Consider the following 22,173-nt stretch of genomic DNA (forward strand, 5'->3'; position numbering starts at 1 on the left):
TGGCCACCTACCCGACTCCACCCGGGAACGCCCATGGATCGCAGTGGTCTGCTCAGGTACTTTGCGATCACAGAGACATGGCGAATAACTACAGCTCGCGCGTGAGCAGTGAGATTTTCCTCTGCGTTTTACGCATGCGCATTAGCAAGACATCGCTCAGCTGCGTAAATCGGCGCAGCGTACCGCTCCAAATCAGGCCCATTGCTGTTTATTTCTACAGCACCAACATGTCACACAGCGCTATCACGGAATAATGGGGGAGATGTATCAAACCTTGGAGAGAGATAAAAGACCAACCAATCAGCTTCTAAATTGCATTTTACAGGCTGTGCTAAGGGGCATACACACTAGACGATTCTTATGAACGATATGAACGATAATGATATCTTTCATGTCGTTCATATTGTCCAGTGTGTATGCACTGAATGACCAACGATGCGTGCTCCGCAGGTCGATATCCCCAGTCAGCTGTACATGCAGCTCAATCTGGGCATATCGTTAACGAAGCCATGCTGCCGAATGCAGCATACACTTACCAATGTCGGCACCCCCTCTGGGTCCCGCCGCACACGATATCGCCGCATACATACATCATCTAGTGTGTATGCGGCATTAGAAAAATGACAGATGCTGGTTGGTTGGCTGGTACTATGGGATCTATGTACTAAGCCTTGAATGGAGATACAGTGAACGGAGATAAAGTACCAGCCAATCAGCTCCTGTCATGTCATAGGCTGTGTTTGAAAAATGACAGGAGCTGGGTGGCTGGTACTTTATTTCTGTTCACTTTATCTATATCCAAGGCTTAGTAAATAGACCCCTATATCTCTCTGCACCATATCTCTCACCTAGGTTTGATACATCTCCCACAATGAATCAGCCCCTTCCCCAGTGGAGATTACAGTCTGGGGTGATATGTATCAAACCTTGGAGAGAGAAAAAGTGGAGAGATAAAGTACCAACCAATCAGCTCCTAACTGTCATTTTGTAAACACAGCCTGTAAAATACCATTTAGAAGCTGATTGGTTGGTACTTTATTTCTCTCCACTTTATTTCTCTCCAAGGTTTGACACATCTCCTCCATCACCTACCAGGCAAACCTAGAGCAAACCCACACAAACATGGGGATAACGTACAAACTCCACACAGATCAGGCTATAACCTAACTCCAATGCTAACCACCATGCCACAGTGTGGCCTATAAGCATGACATAACCTTATTTTTATCTCATCACTCTCACATACAGGCAGAGGTCACGTATACTGATGGCTCTCCAGCAGCAGGTGTCACGGTCAATCTCTTTAAATCTGAAGTTGAGCTGAACTCCTTCCTGACTGATGAGAATGGACTAGTGACATTTGTGATCAACACGGAAGCGCAGGCGAAGTCCGTGGGCCTTACGGTAACATAAACCGCTATATCTCGTCACCTTTCTTTACTATGGGGCTCTGAGCACTGACCCGTTCCTGAGGTAGGTATCTGGGTGGCATTTAGAAGGAGGGTCAGAGGGAGGAGTGTCAATGTGGTTAGTCCTGAACTGACACACCCCAATAAGTATGCTGAATCAGTTGCTATTGGAGATATCAGGTCAGAAGTAACCCTGTTGTTGCAGGTTACAACCAATAAAAACGGTGTGCCAGCAAGGATGGGGGAATAGGTATGTAGTGGATGCCAGGCAAATGTTGGTGGAAGCGGATTCAGTTATTAAGAGAATGGGTAATCTATTGCTAGGACAAGGGGGGCAGCCCGAATTTTGTGGACCCCATAACAACATTTTGAAGGGGCCCCTTTCCCTTTTAGAGAGAAGGGGTTGTTCATTGTATGCCCCTAGCAGTGCCCTAGTTCATTTTATGCCCCATAGTAGTACCCTAGTTAATTTTATGTCCCATAGTAGTGTCCCAGTTCATTTTATGCCCCATAGTTGTGCCCTAGTTCATTTTATGCCCCATAGTAGTGCCCTAGTGCATGTTATGCCCCATAGTTGTGTACTAGTTCATTTTATGCCCCATAGCAGTGCCCTAGTTAATGTTATGCCCCATAGCAGTGCCCTAGTTAATGTTATGCCCCATAGTAGTGCCCTAGTTAATGTTATGCGCCATAGTAGAGCCATAGTTAATGTTATGCCCCATAGTAGTGCCATAGTTAATGTTATGCCCCATAGTAGAGCCCTAGTTAATGTTATGCCCCATAGTAGAGCCCTAGTTAATGTTATGCCCCATAGTAGAACCCTAGTTAATGTTATGCCCCATAGTAGAGCCCTAGTTAATGTTATGCCCCATAGTAGAACCCTAGTTAATGTTATGCCCCATAGTAGAGCCCTAGTTAATGTTATGCCCCATAGTAGAGCCCTAGTTAATGTTATGCCCCATAGTAGTGCCCTAATGTTATGCCCCATAGTAGTGCCATAGTTAATGTTATGCCCCATAGTAGAGCCCTAGTTAATGTTATGCCCCATAGTAATGCCATAGTTAATGTTATGCCCCATAGTAGAGCCCTAGTTAATGTTATGCCCCATAGTAGAGCCCTAGTTAATGTTATGCCCCATAGTAGAGCCATAGTTAATGTTATGCCCCATAGTAGAGCCCTAGTTAATGTTATGCCCCATAGTAGAGCCCTAGTTAATGTTATGCCCCATAGTAGAGCCCTAGTTAATGTTATGCCCCATAATAGAGCCCTAGTTAATGTTATGTCCCATAGTAGTGCCCTAGTTATTGTTAGACCCAATAGTAGAGTCGTAGTTAATGTTATGCTGCATAGTAGTGTCCTAGTTCACATTATACCACACAGTGCCCCCAGCTCATATTATGTCACATTATGGTGCCCCAAAATAGCAATATGCCCACTGTTCTGCCGCCAGTAAACATGCCACACAGTTCCCCCAGTTTACATTGTGCTACACAGTGCTTAGCGGGCAATTCCAGGAGCCTGGTAGACAACTTAATGACCTGGATGCAGTTGAGTCAGGCCCCAGAGGTGGTCCCCCTAAGCTTCTGTGCCCCATAGCAATGGCACCCCTGCCTGCACCCACTATAGCTACGCCCCCATGGCCAAGACAATAAATGCCAAACAGTCAACTCCCTTCCTCAGCCACTGAGCACCCATCTCCCCACCTTCTTACTCTAGAAAGTGGGAGTAAAGGAGGAGGCTGCATCCTCTCCTCCAGTCATCTGTGACACCATAACCTGTCCCATCACCTACATAGAGTGTCAGCAGCTGACAAGTAAGAAACTGTCGGCTGGTGCTCCCCCATGTAGGTATCTAGCACTCAGTGCAGAGACATCATGCCACCCATGCAGTGTTTTAGGCACCCCTGAATCCTGGTAGTGCCGATCCTGTTCACTGGTCTCCCAGTGTCATGAAGTGGTGTCTAGTGGCGACTTAACAGATCCGACGGCATGGTCTCACCCTAGCTGGTCTTTCTGGCAGGTACCATCCACTCTCGTTCTGTTGGGCATATGCCTCTATGTGTGGGGGAGATGTATCAAACCTTGGAGAGAGATAAAGTGGAACTACTCCACTTTATCTCTCTCCAAGACTTGATACATCTCCCCTAAAGTGATAAGCGCCTGGCGGTGATGTCACCCTGGTGGTGTCAAATTAGAATCCAGCCCTGCCTTTATAAGCTCACTCTGAGCACTGGTCTAGTGCTAGAGTATTAAGCTGGGTACACACTGATAGATATATCGCCTGGTCCATGGAACGGGCGATATATCTATAGTGCATCGCCGGGTGTGTACAGTGGAAATGACGTCATTCACAGAAATAACCGATATGCTGTGCAGCACAGCAGACAGCCAATATATCTGAAAGGGAATCGGTATGAAATACAGGCGGCCGCATGGCCGGCGGCTCGATTCCCGGCAGCGCCTGGCCGACAACAGCAGAGTTCCCGGCAGCGGAAGCCCGACAGCACTGGAAATCCCGATCGTGGATAGGTAAGTACTAACTAACCTAACCCCCTAACCCTCCTTAGGGGTGCCTAACCCTAACCTCCCCCCCCCAAGTGTCTAACCCTAATCCCCCCTCTAAGTGCCTAACCCTAACCCCCCCTCCCCCGCTGCCTAAACCTAAGTCCCCCGGGTCGGGGGGTGCCTAATCCTAAATCCCCCCTGGGGGTGCCTAACCCTAACCCTCCCTCCCCCTAGCCTAACCCTAACCCTCCCGGGGGGGTGCCTAACCCTAAGTCCCCCCTGGGTGCCGTAAACCTAACCCTCCCGCCCCACGGCTGTCTGTCAAAGGGATGCCGGGCGCCTGTCTCCCGGCGTCGGGGAAATGTCAGGCGTCTACATCTAGACGCCCGGCATTTCATCCCTCGCCGGGATATGACAGTCGGGAAGCCGGCTGCCTTAATACCGGCAGCTGACTTCCCGATTGTATACCATCTGAAAGATATCGGTCATCTGCTGGTGTGTACGGGCAACCCGCCGATCACCCGTACACATTTGCTGCAGGGACCCGGCGGTGATTGGCAGCTGAACTGAGCAGGCAAATTTAAATGCCCGCCCAGTTGAGCTGTCAAGCCCGGCACATCTGGCAGATTTTGGTAAGTGTGTATACACTTACCAATCATCAGATAGGTTAGCAGGCCGACCTAGTGTGTATCCAGCTTTTAGATTGTTTCTCCTTGCTCAACAATGAATAAAGAAAAAAAAACACCCCAGCTGCTGGCTTAGAATAATACAAAAATGAAATTGAAATAAAAACCAATACAAAGCTGACCCGAGCGCTGTGGCTAGGCAGCCAACCACGAGAGCAAAACAATAAAATAACACCACAGAAATCAAATAATAAATATGTATAAAACCCTGAATATGTGTAATACATTGTTATTTATTCAACACAATAGATATAAAAATTGTAACAATAGCTATTTAGTTATAAATAGAACTTACGGAGGACATATGAGCAAAATTATCTTTGTAAAAGATCTATAAATCTTGAAACAATGGGCCTGATTCAGAGCCGCTCGTAAGCGGCCGCTCGTTCGTTCCGAGCGATGTTAGCCCAACTGCGCATGCCTACGGATCGTTATATGCACGCGCTAACCAGTCAGTGCAGCCGAAATTCATGTGCTCGCTATATAGCGAATGCCTGCTATTTTGAGTGACAGAAAGAGGAGTATGTGGGTGGTAACAGGGGAAGGTGCTTGAAAATGGGGAGTGGAAATCAGAACGCAGGCGTGCTTAAAGGTCAAAACGGGCGTTTTATGGGTGTGCATATTTAAAACAGCAGCGTCATTGACCACGTCACTGGGTTATTTTATAGTCAGAACTGCTCGCAAAATTGTTTTAGCAAACACCAACCCCAAGAATAGCGAGCAGTTCATACCCTTGTCGATGTACTCGATTAATCTAATAAATAGCGGACATGACGTAGGATGCGAGCGGCCAGGGGGCGTATTTTTCCAAAAAACGAATGCAAGTTTTGTTCGCTCGTTCAGACAGAGAGGCGTGAACAGACCGCAAACAGCGAATGGTTTATTTGAATAGCCACCCCTTGTTTTAGAACGAACGACCGCAAATAGCGAGTGGCTCTGAATGAGGGCCTATGTAGACAATAACTTCTCCAAGATCAAACATATGGCATAAATTGTATACATGTAACCATTGTAGATGCCAGACAGAAGAAAACAGATGTTATAGAAGACACAATAGTCCTTAATGATCATCTTTAATGAGCAACAATCTTGGAAAGACAAAATATATAAGACAATTACAGGCGAAAAGTCGCTGCCGGTGAAATGTTTTCCTCGCTGCAATCTTTTGGCCTCAATCGCCTGTTTCCACACGAAGTTATCGCGTACCTTCTCAATGTGCCTTCCCGCTTTTCACACTATTCAAATGCAAAACAGGTGAAAACGCAGAGGTGCGAATGGCGAAACTAGCGAAAAGGACGGCTTATTTTGGAGAAATCAGTCTGTACCCCATAAAAAGCCTTACTGACCCTGGAAATCAATATAGAAGAGTATTAATAGACCTAATAAAAGTATTTTAGCTTCTTTAATTGAGTCAGAGGGCTATTATGTGCATATTTGCATAAGTGCGGATAAATGACAAAAAGCTATTTCTATTTTGAAAAATAATTGCTGTAGTTAAATTGGGGGATCATTTAAATGGGTACTAGTATATTTTTGTGTCTGTAAAGTGCATTATTACAAAGTTTAAAAAACACCTGCTGCAGCCACCTGCAATCCTAAAAACACCTGCCCCAACCATACAGCCCCCCAAATACTGTACCCAGTACTTTATACCCATTTTCAAAACTTTTTCCTTTTTTGCCCCAAAAATGACATGGGTTTTTTAGGGTGAATTTAGATTTTTTTTATTTGCCTAATTAGTGATTAGGGGGGGCGTCCAAAGGGTTCTGAACCGAGTCCCCACATTTTTAGGCAAAAATAGGGATTTTGCACATCTTTTCTCCTGCCTTTAGGTGAAGAAACTTTTTCGGCTGCTGTTGCCTATGGAGCTTTTGCACATGCGAGTACGTGCTGGAATTGAATAGGGTAATACGTTGGAAAGTGGCGAAAACATGTCAGCGGCGAATTTATTTCGCCGATTGCGGCTTTTCGCCTCTGAATACGGCCCTTACTGGTCTTGTAGAGGCGCTAGACGGATAAAATCCTATGCAGTTGTATAGGTGGCCAGACAATGAAACACCTAGCAACAAATGTACCCAGCATCCAGATAACTATTATATTGGCAGCCATAATTAAAAACTTTAGTGTGGCCTAAAATCAGAAAATTCTGATCCAACTTGAATTCGGGTCACTTGTGGTAGTTCACACAGACTTCCACAATCTAGCTGCAGGTTGTGGCCAACACACAACATTAGATACAACCATAATTAAATGCTGCACATTTCCACGGCTAGTCTATCCACTGATAAAAACCAGTGGATTACAACTTTGTAATCGTACAGTCGTTCCTGATCCCCTGTAGAGCCTACACTGATCGATATGTCGTTCAGTGCAGGCACCCTCCCTCATCCCCTAACATGCCCAATCTGTCGTTATCGGCAGATTGACCGTCATTATCAGGCGATGATTGATGTCGGAAATGACCAGCGGGAGCGCGTATCGCTGGTCGGTTCCGATATTATACTGCCCGACTTCTGCACGATTAATAAGCGATTGAAAAATTACGATGTCGTAATCATTCAATCGCTCTGTTTAATCGGCAAGTGGATGCATGGCTTTAGTCCTCTGTGATAATAAAGCAATTGCAGGGACTAGTAGAAAATAGACTGTATCTATTGGTCAGGTAAGGCGGCATCTAGGTAATCAGTGATCATAGGTTTGCAGTCAGAATGTCGACTGTTCCGATGTTGGCACAGTGAAAAATGTCAACAATTCACCTATGTTTTAGGAAGACGTTTAATTGAAGAGCAACAAAAACCATGAATTTCTGTATAAGTAGGCTTACCTTACTTTCCCTTTAAACCAGGACACACATGAATTACACAGGTTCTGTGGCTGGCTGACGACAAGCCCGCATTTCACCTGGTTGTAATCAGCCACAGAACCTGCGTAATTCATGAGTGTCCCGGTTTAAAGGGAAAGTATGGTAAGCCTATATATAAGTAACTTGTGATATAGGACCTCATTCAGAGTCGGTCGAAGCGGCCGCACGGTCGTACGCCACCGATGTTCGCTATACTGAGCATGAGTAAAGTTCGCAATGCGCGTGCGCAAACTAGCCGCTACGATCAGAAATTTCTCTCTCCTTGAACACAGCCAGGTCGGTAGTTTGAGTGACAGAATGAGGCGTTTCTGGGTAGTAACAGGGGAAGGTGCTTGAAAACGGGGGAGTGGAGATCCGAACGCAGGCGTGCCTAATTATGCGAACATCGTTTTATGGGAGTGCATACGGTTTATGGGAGTGCATACGGTTTAGGGGAGTGCATAATTAACAAAGTAGCGTCATGGCACATGTGACATGGGAGGTTTTTACACTGACATGATTGTAGAGCTTAAGAGAGGGTATGGTCAACCTTAAGCTCTACGACCAGTTCCGATGGTTTCCGATGGTCTCGATTAATCCTTATGTCCCCAAGGATGACGTGTAATGCGTACGAGAAGGGGGCATATTTTTTTGTCTTCCGGCCGCTTCCTCCCCTTGGTCGGCCAGCTACCGATCCGAACTTATACTGCATCATTTGCATATCCGGCCCCTTTTCCCGTACGACCGTGTGGCCACTTCGACCGACTCTGAATGAGGTCCATAGTATCTCATATATGGAGTACACGTTTAGGGACTTGCCTGCAAGAAGTATGGAGCTGATGGTTACAAAGGCAGGCAATCTCATTAAGGGAAATGAGTGCATTTCGAAGATAGACTAGGCAGACTGGACATTGTAATAAAGGGCACCTTAGGAGTAATGCAATTATTAGCGGCGTGTTGTCACCTTGATTTTCAGTAATGATTTTTTTACTAAAATTTTGAAAACTTTCCAGTTGTTACAAACAGCCTTGTTCTACCACTTCTATGAATACTAAAATCTGTCTTTTTAATGATTGATTCACAGATCCGAGCGGGTGGAAAAGAGGGTCGGCAGGAGGAAGCGATAAATCTTATTCCCTATGACTCTAAAACAAAAAGTTTCCTCTATTTAGAAATCGCCAACAAAGTAGTGAGTCCTGGGGAAAATGTCAAGGTTACGATGAAGGTGGATACTCCCAACCCTGGAAGTGTCAAGAAAATATATTACATGGTGAGTGGATTATGAGTTTCTCAAACAATTACAGTCCAGGTTTTGAGGCTATCGATGCTTGAGTCCAGATGGTTAAATCAAATAGACTGAGGTACTATTTTAGTCACCTGTGCTCAAGCATGGCTAACCTTAAAACCTGGACTGTATCCTGCTAGTAGTTTGTGCCAAAATTGCTTATTTGTTTAATTATCTCCACACAGCAAGTTCAACCTCTCTGCCTCTTTATCTAACTTGATCTAATTTTTATCAAAAAAATCTGGAAATCTCGGTCCTGCGCTACTTTATAAAATGAGGCACAGCTGTGCGCTTGCTCAGTGCCTCACCAGGTGCACACCTCTCGGGTAGGGGACAGAATGCCACCGCTCAGAATCCCGAAGTCGGAATCCAGAATGGTTGTAATTACAGACACTTGTAGATAAGTAACCCAAACCCTCCCTCCGCAGCCTATCCCTAACCTTCCCCCCGCAGCATAACCCTAACCCTCCCCCACGCAGCCTAACCCTAACCCTCCTCCATGCAGCCTAACCCTCCCCCTACAGTCTAGCCCTAACCCTCCCCAGCGCAGCCTAACCCTCCCTCCCGAAGCCTATCCCTAACCCTCCCCCGCGCAGCCTAACCCTCCCCCGCACAACCTAACCCTCCCCCACGCAGCCTAACCCTCCCCCGCACAGCCTAACCCTCCCCCTGCAGCCTAACCATAATCCTCCCCCTGCAGCCTAACCCAAACCTTCTCCCCCAGCCTAACGCTCCCCTCTGCAGCCTAATCCTTCCACGCAGCCTAACCCTAATCCTCCCACAGCCTAACCCTCCCCCTGTAGCCTAAGCCTAACCATCCCCCCATAGCCTAACCCTCCCCTCGAGGCCTAACCCTCCCTCCACAGCCTAAGCCTAACCATCCCCCCGCAGCCTAACCCTAACCCCCCCGCAGCCTAACCCTAACCCCCCCGTAGCCTAACCCTAACCTCCGCCCCGCAGCCTAACCCTCTCTCCGCAGCCTAACCCTCCCCCCGCACCCTAACCCCCCGCAGCCTAACACTAACCCCCGCAGCCTACCCCCAATCCTCACCCTAGTGCCCAACCCCTAACCGTAATGCTCAGGATGTCAGCAGTTGGGACTCTTGAGCCGGGATTCTGACTGCTGGCATTCCGACCGCCGGGACGCCGACTAGATCCCCTCCTCTCTTTGCCTGTGTAACTATCTCATCCACCTCAATCCTCTAAGGTGAGGCCATGGAAAATCTGCACCTACAATAGGGCTGGTGCAAGTTCTGAAGGTGCGACCGCTGTTGGCGGTATTACAGCGTCTATTGACACTGGACATAGGCATCTCAGTGACTCTGCTCTAAACAATCCTACTTTGAAGACCTCATCTCCTTCTAGGCTTCCAACCCTTGCTGCTTCTCTACTACCTTCAGCTCTCTCCCCCTCCCCTTTCCATCCTTCTTCGGTGCACTTGATTTTGCCAATCACTTCACCTCCAAAAATAGAATCACCCCCCCACCACCAAAACTGACAACCTTGTCCTCCTTCACACCGGTCCCCGGGAACCTCCTCTCCAGCTGCCCCCTTGACCCCCATTACCTCTGACCTCCTCCAGACCATGAAGCATAAGCTAGTATGAGCAGGGCCCTCTTCCCTTCTGTACATAATTATGCTAACTGCACACTGTAATTATGTATCCATGAGAATTTATTTACTGTCTGCATTCGTCTGTACTTACGTGTGTATGTTCTAAATAAAAAGAAAAAACCCTGATCTTCTCTCTTTTTCTAAAAATTTATTTTTCCACGATGGTTCTTTTTGCTTTAGGTGCTCAGCAAAGGCCAGACCCTAGACTTGAAGTTTATTCCCAGAAGTGATTTCATGGTGACGACAATCCTTGTCACTGCCAAAATGGTTCCCTCTTTCCGAATTATCGCCTACTATTACCTGAACTCCGAGATTGTGGCCAACTCGGTTTGGGTGGACGTCACTGATGTGTGTGAAGGCAAGGTAACCCCAATATTCCACTGCTCTGCACGCTCTTAATGTGGAGATTGTCTGCAGTACTGACTCTTTCTGTATCTCACAGCTGCTAATTACAACAAATGTAGCCGACAGAATACAACCAGGGGAGAGCTTCCAGCTGACTTTGGAAACTGATGATACTATGTCCGTGGCTTTGTCTGCAGTGGACACAGCTGTATATCTCCTGAATTCCAAGAACAAGCTGACTCCGAGCAAGGTGAGACACAGCAATGCCCAGGGCCGGATTGATGGCCACATGGGCCTGGAGCTGAAAATGACTAAGGGCCTATTATGAGAAGCAGAGGAGGCGTGACCAGTGCTGTGTGGGTGTGTCTAGTGCCATGTGGGCGTGTACCCCCTATACTCTCTGCTCCAATGTCTCCCTAATTATGTAAAGGAAAAAAAATCCTTCATTTTGTGAGGTAAATAGAAATACAATTTTACTACTTATGATTTATGGCTGACCGTATGGAGCGCAGATGGCTAGTCAACATTATGTTGTCATGACAATGGGCCTATTTTTACGTGGAGGCCTGGAGCTGGAGCTCCATCCGCCCCATTGTTAATCTGGCCCTGGCAATGCCGCATCTGTCTATTTCATCTCTCATTTCAGTATATCTCCCAAACTATGTTTTTGCTCTACCAAAGCTAAATTTGTTAATGCCATCCTTATTTGCACCTCCTACTCCACCTTTCAAGGCTTCTGTACTACACTAAGGGGGAAATTTACTAAAATGGGGGTTCTATTAAGAAGTGATGTTGCCCATAGCAACCAATCAGATTCTACTTCTCATTTATCTAGCACCTTCTAGCAGATAATACCTGGAATCTGATTGGTTGCTATGGGCAACATCATTTCTTAATAGAACTCCCATCTTAGTAAACTTACCCCCTACTGTCTAGAAAGCTCTCCCTCATCCTGTCTTACTATCCACTAGCCTTTTCAGGGGCCTATTCATCAACACTAAAATAACGTTTTTAAGGACATTTTCCTTAAATAACGTTATTTTGGTATTCATGAACAGACTTAGCACAGGAGATATCACAGATATCTCCTTGCTAAGTTCCCCTGCGTTAATTTCCACACTCCCCATACATTAGTACATTAGTATGGGGATGTGGAAATTGCGGTATTCATCAAATTCCGAAAATTATGAATTTTCGGAATTTGATGCAGTTACTATTCGCCACTGTGAGGTGGCGAATAGCAGAATCGACATACCTGTATCCGCGTGTGCAGGTCCCCCGATGAGTCCCTCTGGCGCTCTGCTCCGTCCTCAGGCTCCGGAGGCTGGTCGGACATGTGTGCTCCCCAGCAGAGCACAAGAAAGTTTAGACAAAAAAAAAAAGTTTTTTTTTTCTGTAATCTGTCATGTGATCTGCTGGGAAACCACATGACAGACCAGCAGGACGGAGCCGGAGGCTGCTGCGCGGATAGGTAAGTCGGGGGGGGGGGGTGAGCGGAGGGGGTGGGGTGGGGTCGGGGGGGGTACACAAACTTACCGCATCTGTAGGCAGTGCTGCGCATGCGCTGGTTTTACAGATGTAACAGCGCATGCGCAGCACTGTTTCCAGATGCGATAAGGTAGTGTAGTGAGGGAAAAGTATCTATTTCCCGAAAAGCTATCATCGCAAAAATGACAGCTTTTCGGAATAGATACTTATGGAGAGGTGGAATGATGAATTCCACCTATAATTAGGTAGAACTCCATGCGAGTTCTAAAGCTAATTATCTCCAGAGAATTTTTAGGTTTAATGAATAGGCCCCTTGTCTGGAAACTCAACTCTTCTGGGAAGTTCATCATATTCCCCAGCTGAACTGTTACCTATGTACTCTACATACAATGCCAACACTACACTTTTCTGTGCTAATTCCTCTGATACCACCGCAAAATCACCTATCTCTGTGCCTAGACGGGAGCCAGTCAACTCTCGCAGTACTCCTGTACACTATAATACTAATAATAATAATAATGTTACATATCTAAGCATAAAAGGATAACTCAACCCTAAACTAAATGTTATGATGTGGACAATGTTGAAATGTCGACATACTGCATGAATCGGCAGTGTTGGGTAAGGGTTGGGCTAGGGGAGGGGAGGGTTAGGGTTGGGCTATGGGAGGGGAGGGTTAGGCACTAGGGGGAGGTTTAGGGTTGGGCTACGGGAGGGGAGGGTTAGGGCTGGGCTATGGGAGGGGAGGGTTAGGCACTAGGGGAGGTTTAGGGTTGGGCTACGGGAGGGGAGGGTTAGGGTTGGGCTATGGGAGGGGAGGGTTAGGTACTAGGGGGAGGTTTAGGGTTGGGCTGCTGGAGGGGAGGGTTAGGGTTGGGCTATGGGAGGGGAGGGTTAGGCACTAGGGGGAGGTTTAGGATTGGGCTACGGGAGGGGAGGGTTAGGGTTGGGCTATGGGAGGGGAGGGTTAGGCACTAGGGGGAGGTTTAGGGTTGGGCTACAGGAGGGGAGGGTTAGACACTAGGGGGAGGGTTAAGGTTAGGCTATGGAAGGGAAAGTTAGGGTTAGGCACTAGGTAGGGGTTAGGGGTAGTCATACCACCAAAATTCATAAGGTTGTCACTGCCTGACCCAGTAGACACTGCTGGAGCCACTGGACCTGTCATGCCTGATAAATCACCATTAGACCACCAGGGACATGGCCCTAACTGTGTGGAGTTTGTGTATACTTCCTTTGCTTGCATGGGTTTCCTCCCGCACTCCAAAAGGTCGACAGAATAATGGTTGACACATTTTTTTTGTTAGGGTTAGGCATTAGGAGGGTTATTGTTAGGGTGAAGATTAGGGTTAGAAAACACAAAAAAATGTGTCAACTATTTTTCTGTCGACTATTTTTGTGTTGACCTTTTCACCCTGTCGTCAATTTGTACATGTCGACCTTCTAACATGTCGACCTATTGATTGTCGAACATTTGGTGTCTATCTAGACACTGTTGACCTTTTAACTGTTTATCTTTTAATCCACACCCGGTCACAGTGGGATTGCTCCGTTATTCAACATCACCATTGATTTAATGGAACATATCATGGAATTATGCACTACAGAAACGCATCTAAATAATTAGTAACCAGTGACTGCACCTGACCACGTTTGGCACATTTCCTCTATGGAGCATATCCCAACTCAAATGACACCCATACTGCATTCCTGGGACCCTACTCTCCATTTTAACAAATCTCCAACACAGAAAGTCTTCACACTCTTGATATTGGCTCCCTTTATCTTCCGATTTGTCCTCCCCCTTTCCCTCCCACAACCCTGCTCCCCATCACAGCACCATACTAAAATAAAAAACTTTATTTATTCCTCTACCTCAGGACCCACTATGTGCCGCCTACATTATATGAGTTCAATAGTATGTGATAACTCCGTTTGCTACAAATTTGCATTTATGTTCTTTTTTATATTTGTTGCACTCTAAAATAAAATAAAAAAGTGTAATAAAAAATAAAATAACAGTATTGTCCCAGTATTGTCATACAACAAATCCATACAGTATGCAGTCTAGTTACACATGATAGAGAAACACAACAAATACATGTACAAAATGAATGTGGTATTTGAACAATTCCTGGTCCTTAGATATCTGTGTTGTTTTGTTTTTTTGGATGTTCCAATTACTCTCTGTCCTTCTGCTTTCTTACTATACATTGAGGTCTCCTCTTTGCCTTTATAAGTTGTCAAAGCTTGAAATACCTACTGTCCTGCTCTCTCTCTCTCTCTCTCTCTCTCTCTCTCTCTCTCTCCTTCCTTATTGTTTTCCCTTCTATTCAAATCACAGTGGTCTTCAGATAATACGTTTACTCTTTTGAAGGACTGGGTCCCAGTAATTTCAAGGTCTTTCATTGCTAATCTGAAATTTATTAATTGTCGGTTTTGTTTTTTTTGGTGTTTTAACTGTACGTTGGTTTTACAATCAGACCATCTACTAAAGGCAAAACCGTCCAAATTACAGATTTTAGAACACTTTAGAACCAACATTCGATTTTTCAACATAGACAAGAATACGAGGTGCAGATTTACTAATGGTCAGTTTTAAAACCAATTGTAAACCCGCCCAACCAATAGAACTGCCTGCGGCAGGGGAGTTTGGGAGAAGCACTGCACAGATCACTATAATCTGTGCATACTTTGTTAGATTTAAAAGGATTGAAATAGTTAACAATTAAACAAAATGTGTAGGGTCCCCACCCAAATCAATAACCAACTCCAGACTTCTGAGCCTGGTCTGGTATTGTAAAATAGGGGGAGGGGGGCAGCGTTGGGTTCCCCCTATTTTTACAATAACCAGCACCAGGCTGAACCAGCTTGGGGGAAGGGTTAATGCTATAGCAGGGAGACATAGCATGGGGTCCCCCTACCTTAAAGTTAACCAGCCCCAAACTGGTCAGCCCAGCACTGGAATCCCTCGGGACGTCAGGACCAGCCCAAAAAATGGGGTCTCTCCTCCCGAGGAACTTTCAGCCCAGGGCTTTTCCTTGCACCCCTGCTGATGGTAGATACGGGGTTAATGGTTAAAATACAGTTAATATTGTTTTTTACAGGCGGCCTACAATTCCCAGCAAGAGAGCACTGGCATGATGGCATTTGTTGCCTGGACTTTATGGGCCTACTAAAAATATTAAAATAAAGACAAGAAACAAGCATTAAATATGTTGTAGTACTTTACTGAAAAAAAACCACTCCTCCACACAACCCTTGTTTTCCAGTTTAACACTCGGTCCTCTTTGGTCCTCAACATGACTTGAGGTCCTCTCTGGGTAGATAATTTTTTCAAGGATTTGGAAGCCAGTTGCCTTAGGCACCCCTAAGGGAGGGTTAGGGTTAGGGGGGGGACAAAGGGTTAGCGATAGTGTATTTACTTACCTGTCAGGATTTTCACTGCTGCCGGTCTTCCGGCGTCAGGATTTTAGTAATTCATACTCTCTCAAACGAGTTTGGTTTTATTTGTCTCCAGTTCCTCCTGATTGTACTCTGTTGGAGGAGCTGGATCCCAGCTATTACCAAGTTCTCCTTTGCCCTTGCAATCTTTTTAAGGAAACTGAACCATAATATTCTTTGTATCTTCTCACATATCCTTTCACTTTATTGAAGAAACTTAAGCCCAGTTGTCTCGAAGTCATATATCCAGATGCTCTCCATCATTCTATTCTCTTTAGGGTTTCTAAAAATCTGCTCCTCAGGGTTGTCTTAACAACAGTGTGGGCCCTGGGCAAAGCAATGCACTGGGGCCCCTACCCACCCATTCACGGGAAAAAAATTTAAATGGTCAATAAAATTAAACCCTCCTGCAATCCCATCAGCCTTCCCACACATACAGAGAGACTGACTGGCTGAAGCCAGTGGATGATGTGAAACTGGGACTGAGGCGAGTACTCGTCACGGGGGGGATGGGGAGGTTAGATCGGAATACAGTGCAACGGCGGCCAGCTTATAAAAATATAATAAATATACCAACTGGCCGTGGCTGCAGGGGGGCGGGTGGGCGGGCCCCTACAAGCTTTGGGCCCTTGGGCAACTGCCCAACAAGCCCAATGGAAGAGATGGCCCTGCTGCTCCTTCATCCTTCTAATCTCAAGAAGGAGATACAATCCAGTTGTCACTATGTACTTTCTTCATCCTTCCATTCACCTAAAGGAGCTTGGATCCAATTATCTCTATTTCATCTTTGTCCCCTTCTACTGTAAATGCTTAAAGGAGCTTCACACCAGTTCTGTTCTTTGAAAGTAGATACATCCGAGTGTTATCCAGCATTTTCTCTGTATTTCTAATCCCTGAAAGGTGTTGAATGCAATGTGTTGGTAGATCCCCATCCATCCATCTACTGTGCTGAAAAAGGAAGTTCCTGGTTGTCCAGGCCCTCGCTACATTCTTCCATTCCATTAAAGATCACTTGATGACTGTAGGTCACTAATCACCAGGTCTACTCTCAATCCATCCGTCAAGAAACAAGAAAGTGGAGGATGAATGAGTATTCCAATGATTAATTTCTCTACATACATTTTGTGCTCGCAAAATTAATATACATACATATATTTACTTATATACAGTAATGTCCTGTCTCCTCCATATCCTTTAGGTATTTAAGGCTATGAACGCATATGATTTGGGTTGCTCTGCTGGAGGAGGGAAGGATTATATATCAGTCTTCACAGATGCTGGATTAGCGTTTGTTTCCTCCGCAGGACATAGTAACTTCAATGGTGAGGATCTGCTGCTTGGTGGTTTTTTTTGTATTGTTTTTACATGTTATTTGCAGGACATTATTTCCTACACCTACTGTCTGGAACACTCTCATGTCTATATCATTCTCTTTATATTCTTATAGATCTTGGCTGCAAAATTTCCCAGAGGAAGAAGCGATCAATCGATTTCCTATCACTCACAACAAACAAAGGTAAGTCTAAAGCTAGATCTGGGCAAACTCTCCAAAAAGGATGACCTGCGGTTTTTGTGGTCCCCAATATATATAGTATTCTCTTTAGAAATGTGTAAAATTGCCGGGAGTTTTGCGCCAGCTGCAGGACAGATGTCAACTAAAGGGCGGATTCAGGGTTACATGCAAGTCAATTTTGCTGACCAGTCCTGCTATTTTTCATCCTACAAGTCTGTACGAATGAAGCACATACAATTAAGGGCGACTAAATGTGGCGTACACATTTCTACTTCAGGGTCCATAGGGTATCCACAGGATACCTTGGGGTATAGGCGATGGCGGCAGACTTCGGGCACCACAGAGTTAAAGTTTTCAGCCTCCCAGGATGTACTGGGGTCCCTCTTCTATACCCCGCCCCCGAGCAAGGGCTGGACTGGCCATCGGGCACTTCTGGCATATGCCAGAAGGGCCGATGGCCTAAGGACTGGCTCGAGGAAGGGTGAAGGAAAAGACCTCCGCCCTCTACCGAACGGCTCCAAAATCATTAAGATTTCACGGAGCCGGAAGGGGTGGAGGCATGTATGGGCCGGCGGCGGCTCTGCTGGGTTGAAAAGAGAGAGGGGCATGCCGCGAGGCCAGACCCCGTGACTCGCGGCACGCCCCCTTGCATTTACCATGCCCCCCTCTACACGGAAGTGCAGGGCAGACTGCCAGGGCTGATATACAGCCCCAGTCTGTCCCTGCCCCGAGCCAAGGCAAATCAGTTTCGTAGGTGCCCGGCACGGAGTTGGATCACCTCTTCAGAGTGGGGCTGTGGGAACAGACCTGAAGTTTCTTCCAGCAGCGTTGCTGTGATGAATATGAGCGGGCAGCATGGACAAGCTAATTAGAGGTCCATGCTGCCGCTCCTTCACCCCGCCGGGCTAGAATGCCGGTACTGATCCAGGGAAGCTGGTGGGTACCAGGGTCTCAACTAGCGGGGACCCCGGTATTCCAGACTGTGGCCGGATACATGGGGATTCAAGTAAGCGGCGATTCACAGTCTTATCTGTCCCTAGGCAGGGGGCTCCCTGGGGACAGGCTGCGTGTGGTGCAAGGTACTGATCCTCCGCTTCCACTAGACCACCAGGGACAGCGGGCTGCAGCAGTATGGAAAATGCTCCAGCGTCCCAGGGGTTAATAGCATGCAAGGAGTGTGTGCTTTCCCTGTCTCACAGGCGACGCCTCCCCCGCTGCACAGTATCTTTCCACAGCGGTCTGGCGGGCTGTGGCAGCGTTCCTCCCCCGGGCCTGTCTCCTGACAGCTTCTCGGCGGCCATTTTATACAAGTGGCGAACGCTGCTGGATTGTGATACAGGGGAGAGTGCGGTCCGGGTCCCCCGCATACCTCTCGTCTGATGAGGTCAGTGTATGCAGCACTGTTTCCTACCAGGCTCTGTGTCTGCGTAGTTGATGATAGTGCTTGTAGTGCAGGTGATTTATTTCTGCATTGTATGTGACTATATGCTAGCGCTGTCTGACTGTACTTTCACTTCTGACTGTCAACCTTTTTACTATCCCTGCTGCAAGGTGCTTATTGCCTCACAGTTAAAGTGTTTTTCTGTGTGGTGCGTCACATACACATCGTTTACACTCATCGGGGTAAATTTACTAAGAAGTGAGTTTGGTCGAGTTTTTTAGTTTTTAAACTCACTTTACGTCACCAAAACTCGGGTGAGTATTTCCTTATCAAACTCGCAAATTTACTAAGAAGTGAGTTTCGCTGAAAGTGAGTTTTTCGATAGTGAAGCAAAGTGAGTTTTTTCTTCCAAATTGCAAGTTTAGAGGTGAGTTTAAGGAGAGTTTAGATGAGAGTTTAAGGAGAGTTTAAGGAGAGTTTAGATGAGAGTTTAGATGAGATTACTTACTGGAGATGTTCTCTCTGCAAAACTCACACAGGCAAGCAGCCTGTACATATCAGTGAAATATGTGTAAGCTGCTTGTGTGTTTTAATACCTGTAAAAAACGAGTTAAATGATTTTAAAATTAAAATGACGTATGGTCCCTCCCCTAAAGCTTAACCAGCCCCGGACTTCCCAGCCTGTCCTGATACCTAAAATTACAGGGAACAAAACGAGTAGGGTTCCCCCGTAAATTAGGTACCAGCACCAGGATGCAGGGCCAGTTCTGGTTTTAGTAATTTGGCATAGGGGTACCTCTAAAATGAAAACCAGCACTGGACCCTTTCTAGTGGGGGGCTGAAGCCACAGCTATGGGTACCCTTTCTCCAGGCCCCCCAGCTGCAGCATCAGCCCTCACCGCTAGTCAGCCCAGGCCAGGGACAGGTACCAGTGGCCCCTTAATGCCCCTCATGCTGGTACTTGTGGTTCTCCAAGTACCAGCATGCGGGGGAGGCTTGCTGGGACCTGCAGTTCTACTGTAAAGACAATGTTATTAATTCAATTTTTAACACTACACCTACACTATCAACCTGCCACCCACCACCCAGGGATGGCAGGGATAGCCTCGGGCTATCAGCCTAGGCCAGGGGTGTCCTGGAGAGGGGGTCCCCTTTATTGGAGGGGTCCCCAACTCCCCAGGGATCCCTGGCCTGGACTGACTAGCGGTCAGGGCTGATTCTGCGGCTGGGGTGACCGGTGAAAGGGCACCCCTAGCTGTGGCATCAGCCCCCCACTAGAAAGGGTCCAGTGCTAGTTTTAATTTTAGGGGTACCCCTACGCCAAATTTTTTACCCCTAAAATTAAAACCAGGACTGGCCCTGCAGCCTGGTGCTGGTACCTAATTTATGGGGGAACCCTACTCGTTTTGTTCCCCGTAATTTTAGGTACCAGGACAGGCTGCAAGTCCAGGGCTGGTTAGTCTTTTGGGGGGGGGAACCTCACATAATTTTTTTTAAAATAATTAACCATACTTAAACAAGTTAAAAAAAAACAATGATTTGTGTATGTTTTCACCCAAACTCGCAGCTCAGGAGGTGAGTGTTTAAAACTTCTATTTCACAGTGAGTTTGCCACAATCTCACACAAAATTGGAAACTCGAATCTTAGTAAATTTGCGAGTTTCATCTTTTTCATTTAAAGTACTTCCGATTTTGGCCGATGGTGAGTTTTTTCGAGTTTGCAAACTCACATGAGTTTTAACAGTGAAAAAAGAAAACTCACTTCAAACTCACTCGAGTTTGTCTTTAGTAAATTTGCGAGATGAAAAACTCACGTGAGTTTGCAAACTCACTCAAACTCACACAAACTCGATCATTAGTAAATTTACCCCCTAGAATGCTCTGGTCCAAGGAAATTATCTTTATCAGTTTTACATGTAGTGAAAATTCATACTGTCAAATGTTGACTGAAAGTTGACATGGGCATAAGGTCAACAGGGTCAAAAGGTCAACAGTCAAAATGTAGACAGTCACAATGCAGACACAGTAAAATGTTGACAGTAATGATAAAATAACACAGCACGCTGCTAAAAGTCAGCTGGCAGTTCAGATGCCACCATTTTAGACACTGCTAGGAGCAGCGAAATAGTTAAATAATAAAAAATAGTGTGGTCCTCCCCAAATACGTAACCAGCCCCCTATTTTTCAATAACCAGCAATGGCCTGAGCCAGCTGGGGGGTAAAGCTATAGAAGGGAGACACACAACATTAACCAGTCCCAAAATGATCAGCCCAGGGCTGGAATTCCTTGGAAAGTTGGGATCCCAAAAATGAAATAGGTTCCCCCTCCCGAGAAACAACCGACCCTGGGCTGAAAGCCCAATGCCCTTCCCCGCACCCCTGGGTGGTGGGTACAATATTGTTCTTTACATGTGGCCCGGGTTGTCGGAATGATTTTATGTTGCGGGGGGGGGGGGGCGGGGCAACATAAAATCTTTCTGAGGCCCCTGCGCCTCCCCTCTCATCCCCTCCCTTCCTCTTACCTGGGCGTGCAGAGACTGTAGCGGCTGCCGTGGATGGTCAGGGGCTGCGCTTTACAGCGACAGAGATAGGCCGCACAGCCCATGCACCGCACTGAGGAGGAGGTGTAATGTGCGGTGTTTTAATTTAAAGACCGCACATTATACCTCCTCCTCCATGTGATGCAGGGGCCTATTGCTATAAGGCACAGCCCCTGACTGTCCGCGGCCGCCGCGCCTTTCAAATGTTTTTGAACATTTGCTCAAAAGCGCTCTGTCAGAGCGACCGGCTCTGAATCAGGGCCTAAGTCTTTTTTCTGACCGATGTTTCAATCTCCAAATAATTCTGTCTTTTATTTTCATTACATTAGCATTGATTACAATTACATATAATAATAATATAAGTTTATCATTACGTATCTCAGAAACGTAGGTAAGTAATTGTAGCAACGTAATAGTAATATAAATAGAAAGTTTATTAATTAGTAGCAATAGATTTCCACTATACTCGCCTCTTCTCCCGGAGTGTCAAAATTTGGGGAGCTCTCCTGTATCCCGTCCACTTTTACACTACACCCTGCACCGCCCCTGGTTCTATCTTCACTGTGAATCATATTATCATGGCCCAGCAGCAGGTAGGGTTACGATCGCCTCCCCCCCTCCCCCCACAGTAGTTGCCCTTGGGACCTCCTATAGGATCTCCTGGAGGGGAGTTCTACAAAGTTGTCAATCAGGGGCAGATGTATGGGAGACAATGGAGGCGCCTGCCGCCGGGTGCCAGCACTGAAGATGCACCTCCTCCATCACCCACAATATATTCACCCCATTTAGGGCTGTAAATATGGGGGGTAGGGGGGCACTAAATTATAACTTGCCTCCGGGCATCTGGAATGAACTTACGCCACTGTCGTCAATTATGGTTTTCGCAGAGATTCACCATAAATAACACAGGGGATTTGTTTTCTATTATATTGTGATTATGGGGGAGATTTATCAAAGCTTGGAGAGAGGTAAAGTACCAGCCAATCAGCGTCTAACTGTCATGTTACAGACTGTGTTGGAAAATGACAGCTAGGAGCTGATTGGTTGGTACATTATTTATCTCCAAGCTTTGATAAATCTCCCCTATGTAAAATGAAAATGTTCTCAGTGAGCTGTCCTTCACCA

The 22,173-nt window shown here is 46.4% G+C and overlaps 1 protein-coding gene across 3 annotated transcripts in view; it reads left to right on the forward strand.

Annotated features, from left to right (window-relative positions):
* Positions 1-22,173, forward strand: part of LOC148506596 (complement C4-like) — a 117,164-nt gene that overhangs the window by 24,264 nt on the left and 70,727 nt on the right. For all 3 annotated transcript variants that reach the window (XM_088446675.1, XM_088446677.1, XM_088446678.1), the window contains exons 11-16: positions 1,249-1,404; positions 8,526-8,711; positions 10,521-10,703; positions 10,783-10,935; positions 16,813-16,936; positions 17,062-17,130. In XM_088446675.1, coding sequence (XP_088302801.1) covers positions 1,249-1,404; positions 8,526-8,711; positions 10,521-10,703; positions 10,783-10,935; positions 16,813-16,936; positions 17,062-17,130 — 871 coding nt within the window. The remainder of the gene's footprint in view (positions 1-1,248; positions 1,405-8,525; positions 8,712-10,520; positions 10,704-10,782; positions 10,936-16,812; positions 16,937-17,061; positions 17,131-22,173) is intronic.

Source organism: Taudactylus pleione, unplaced genomic scaffold (assembly GCF_031769625.1).
Source record: "Taudactylus pleione unplaced genomic scaffold, aTauple2 ptg000400l, whole genome shotgun sequence".
Lineage (NCBI taxonomy): Eukaryota > Metazoa > Chordata > Amphibia > Anura > Myobatrachidae > Taudactylus > Taudactylus pleione.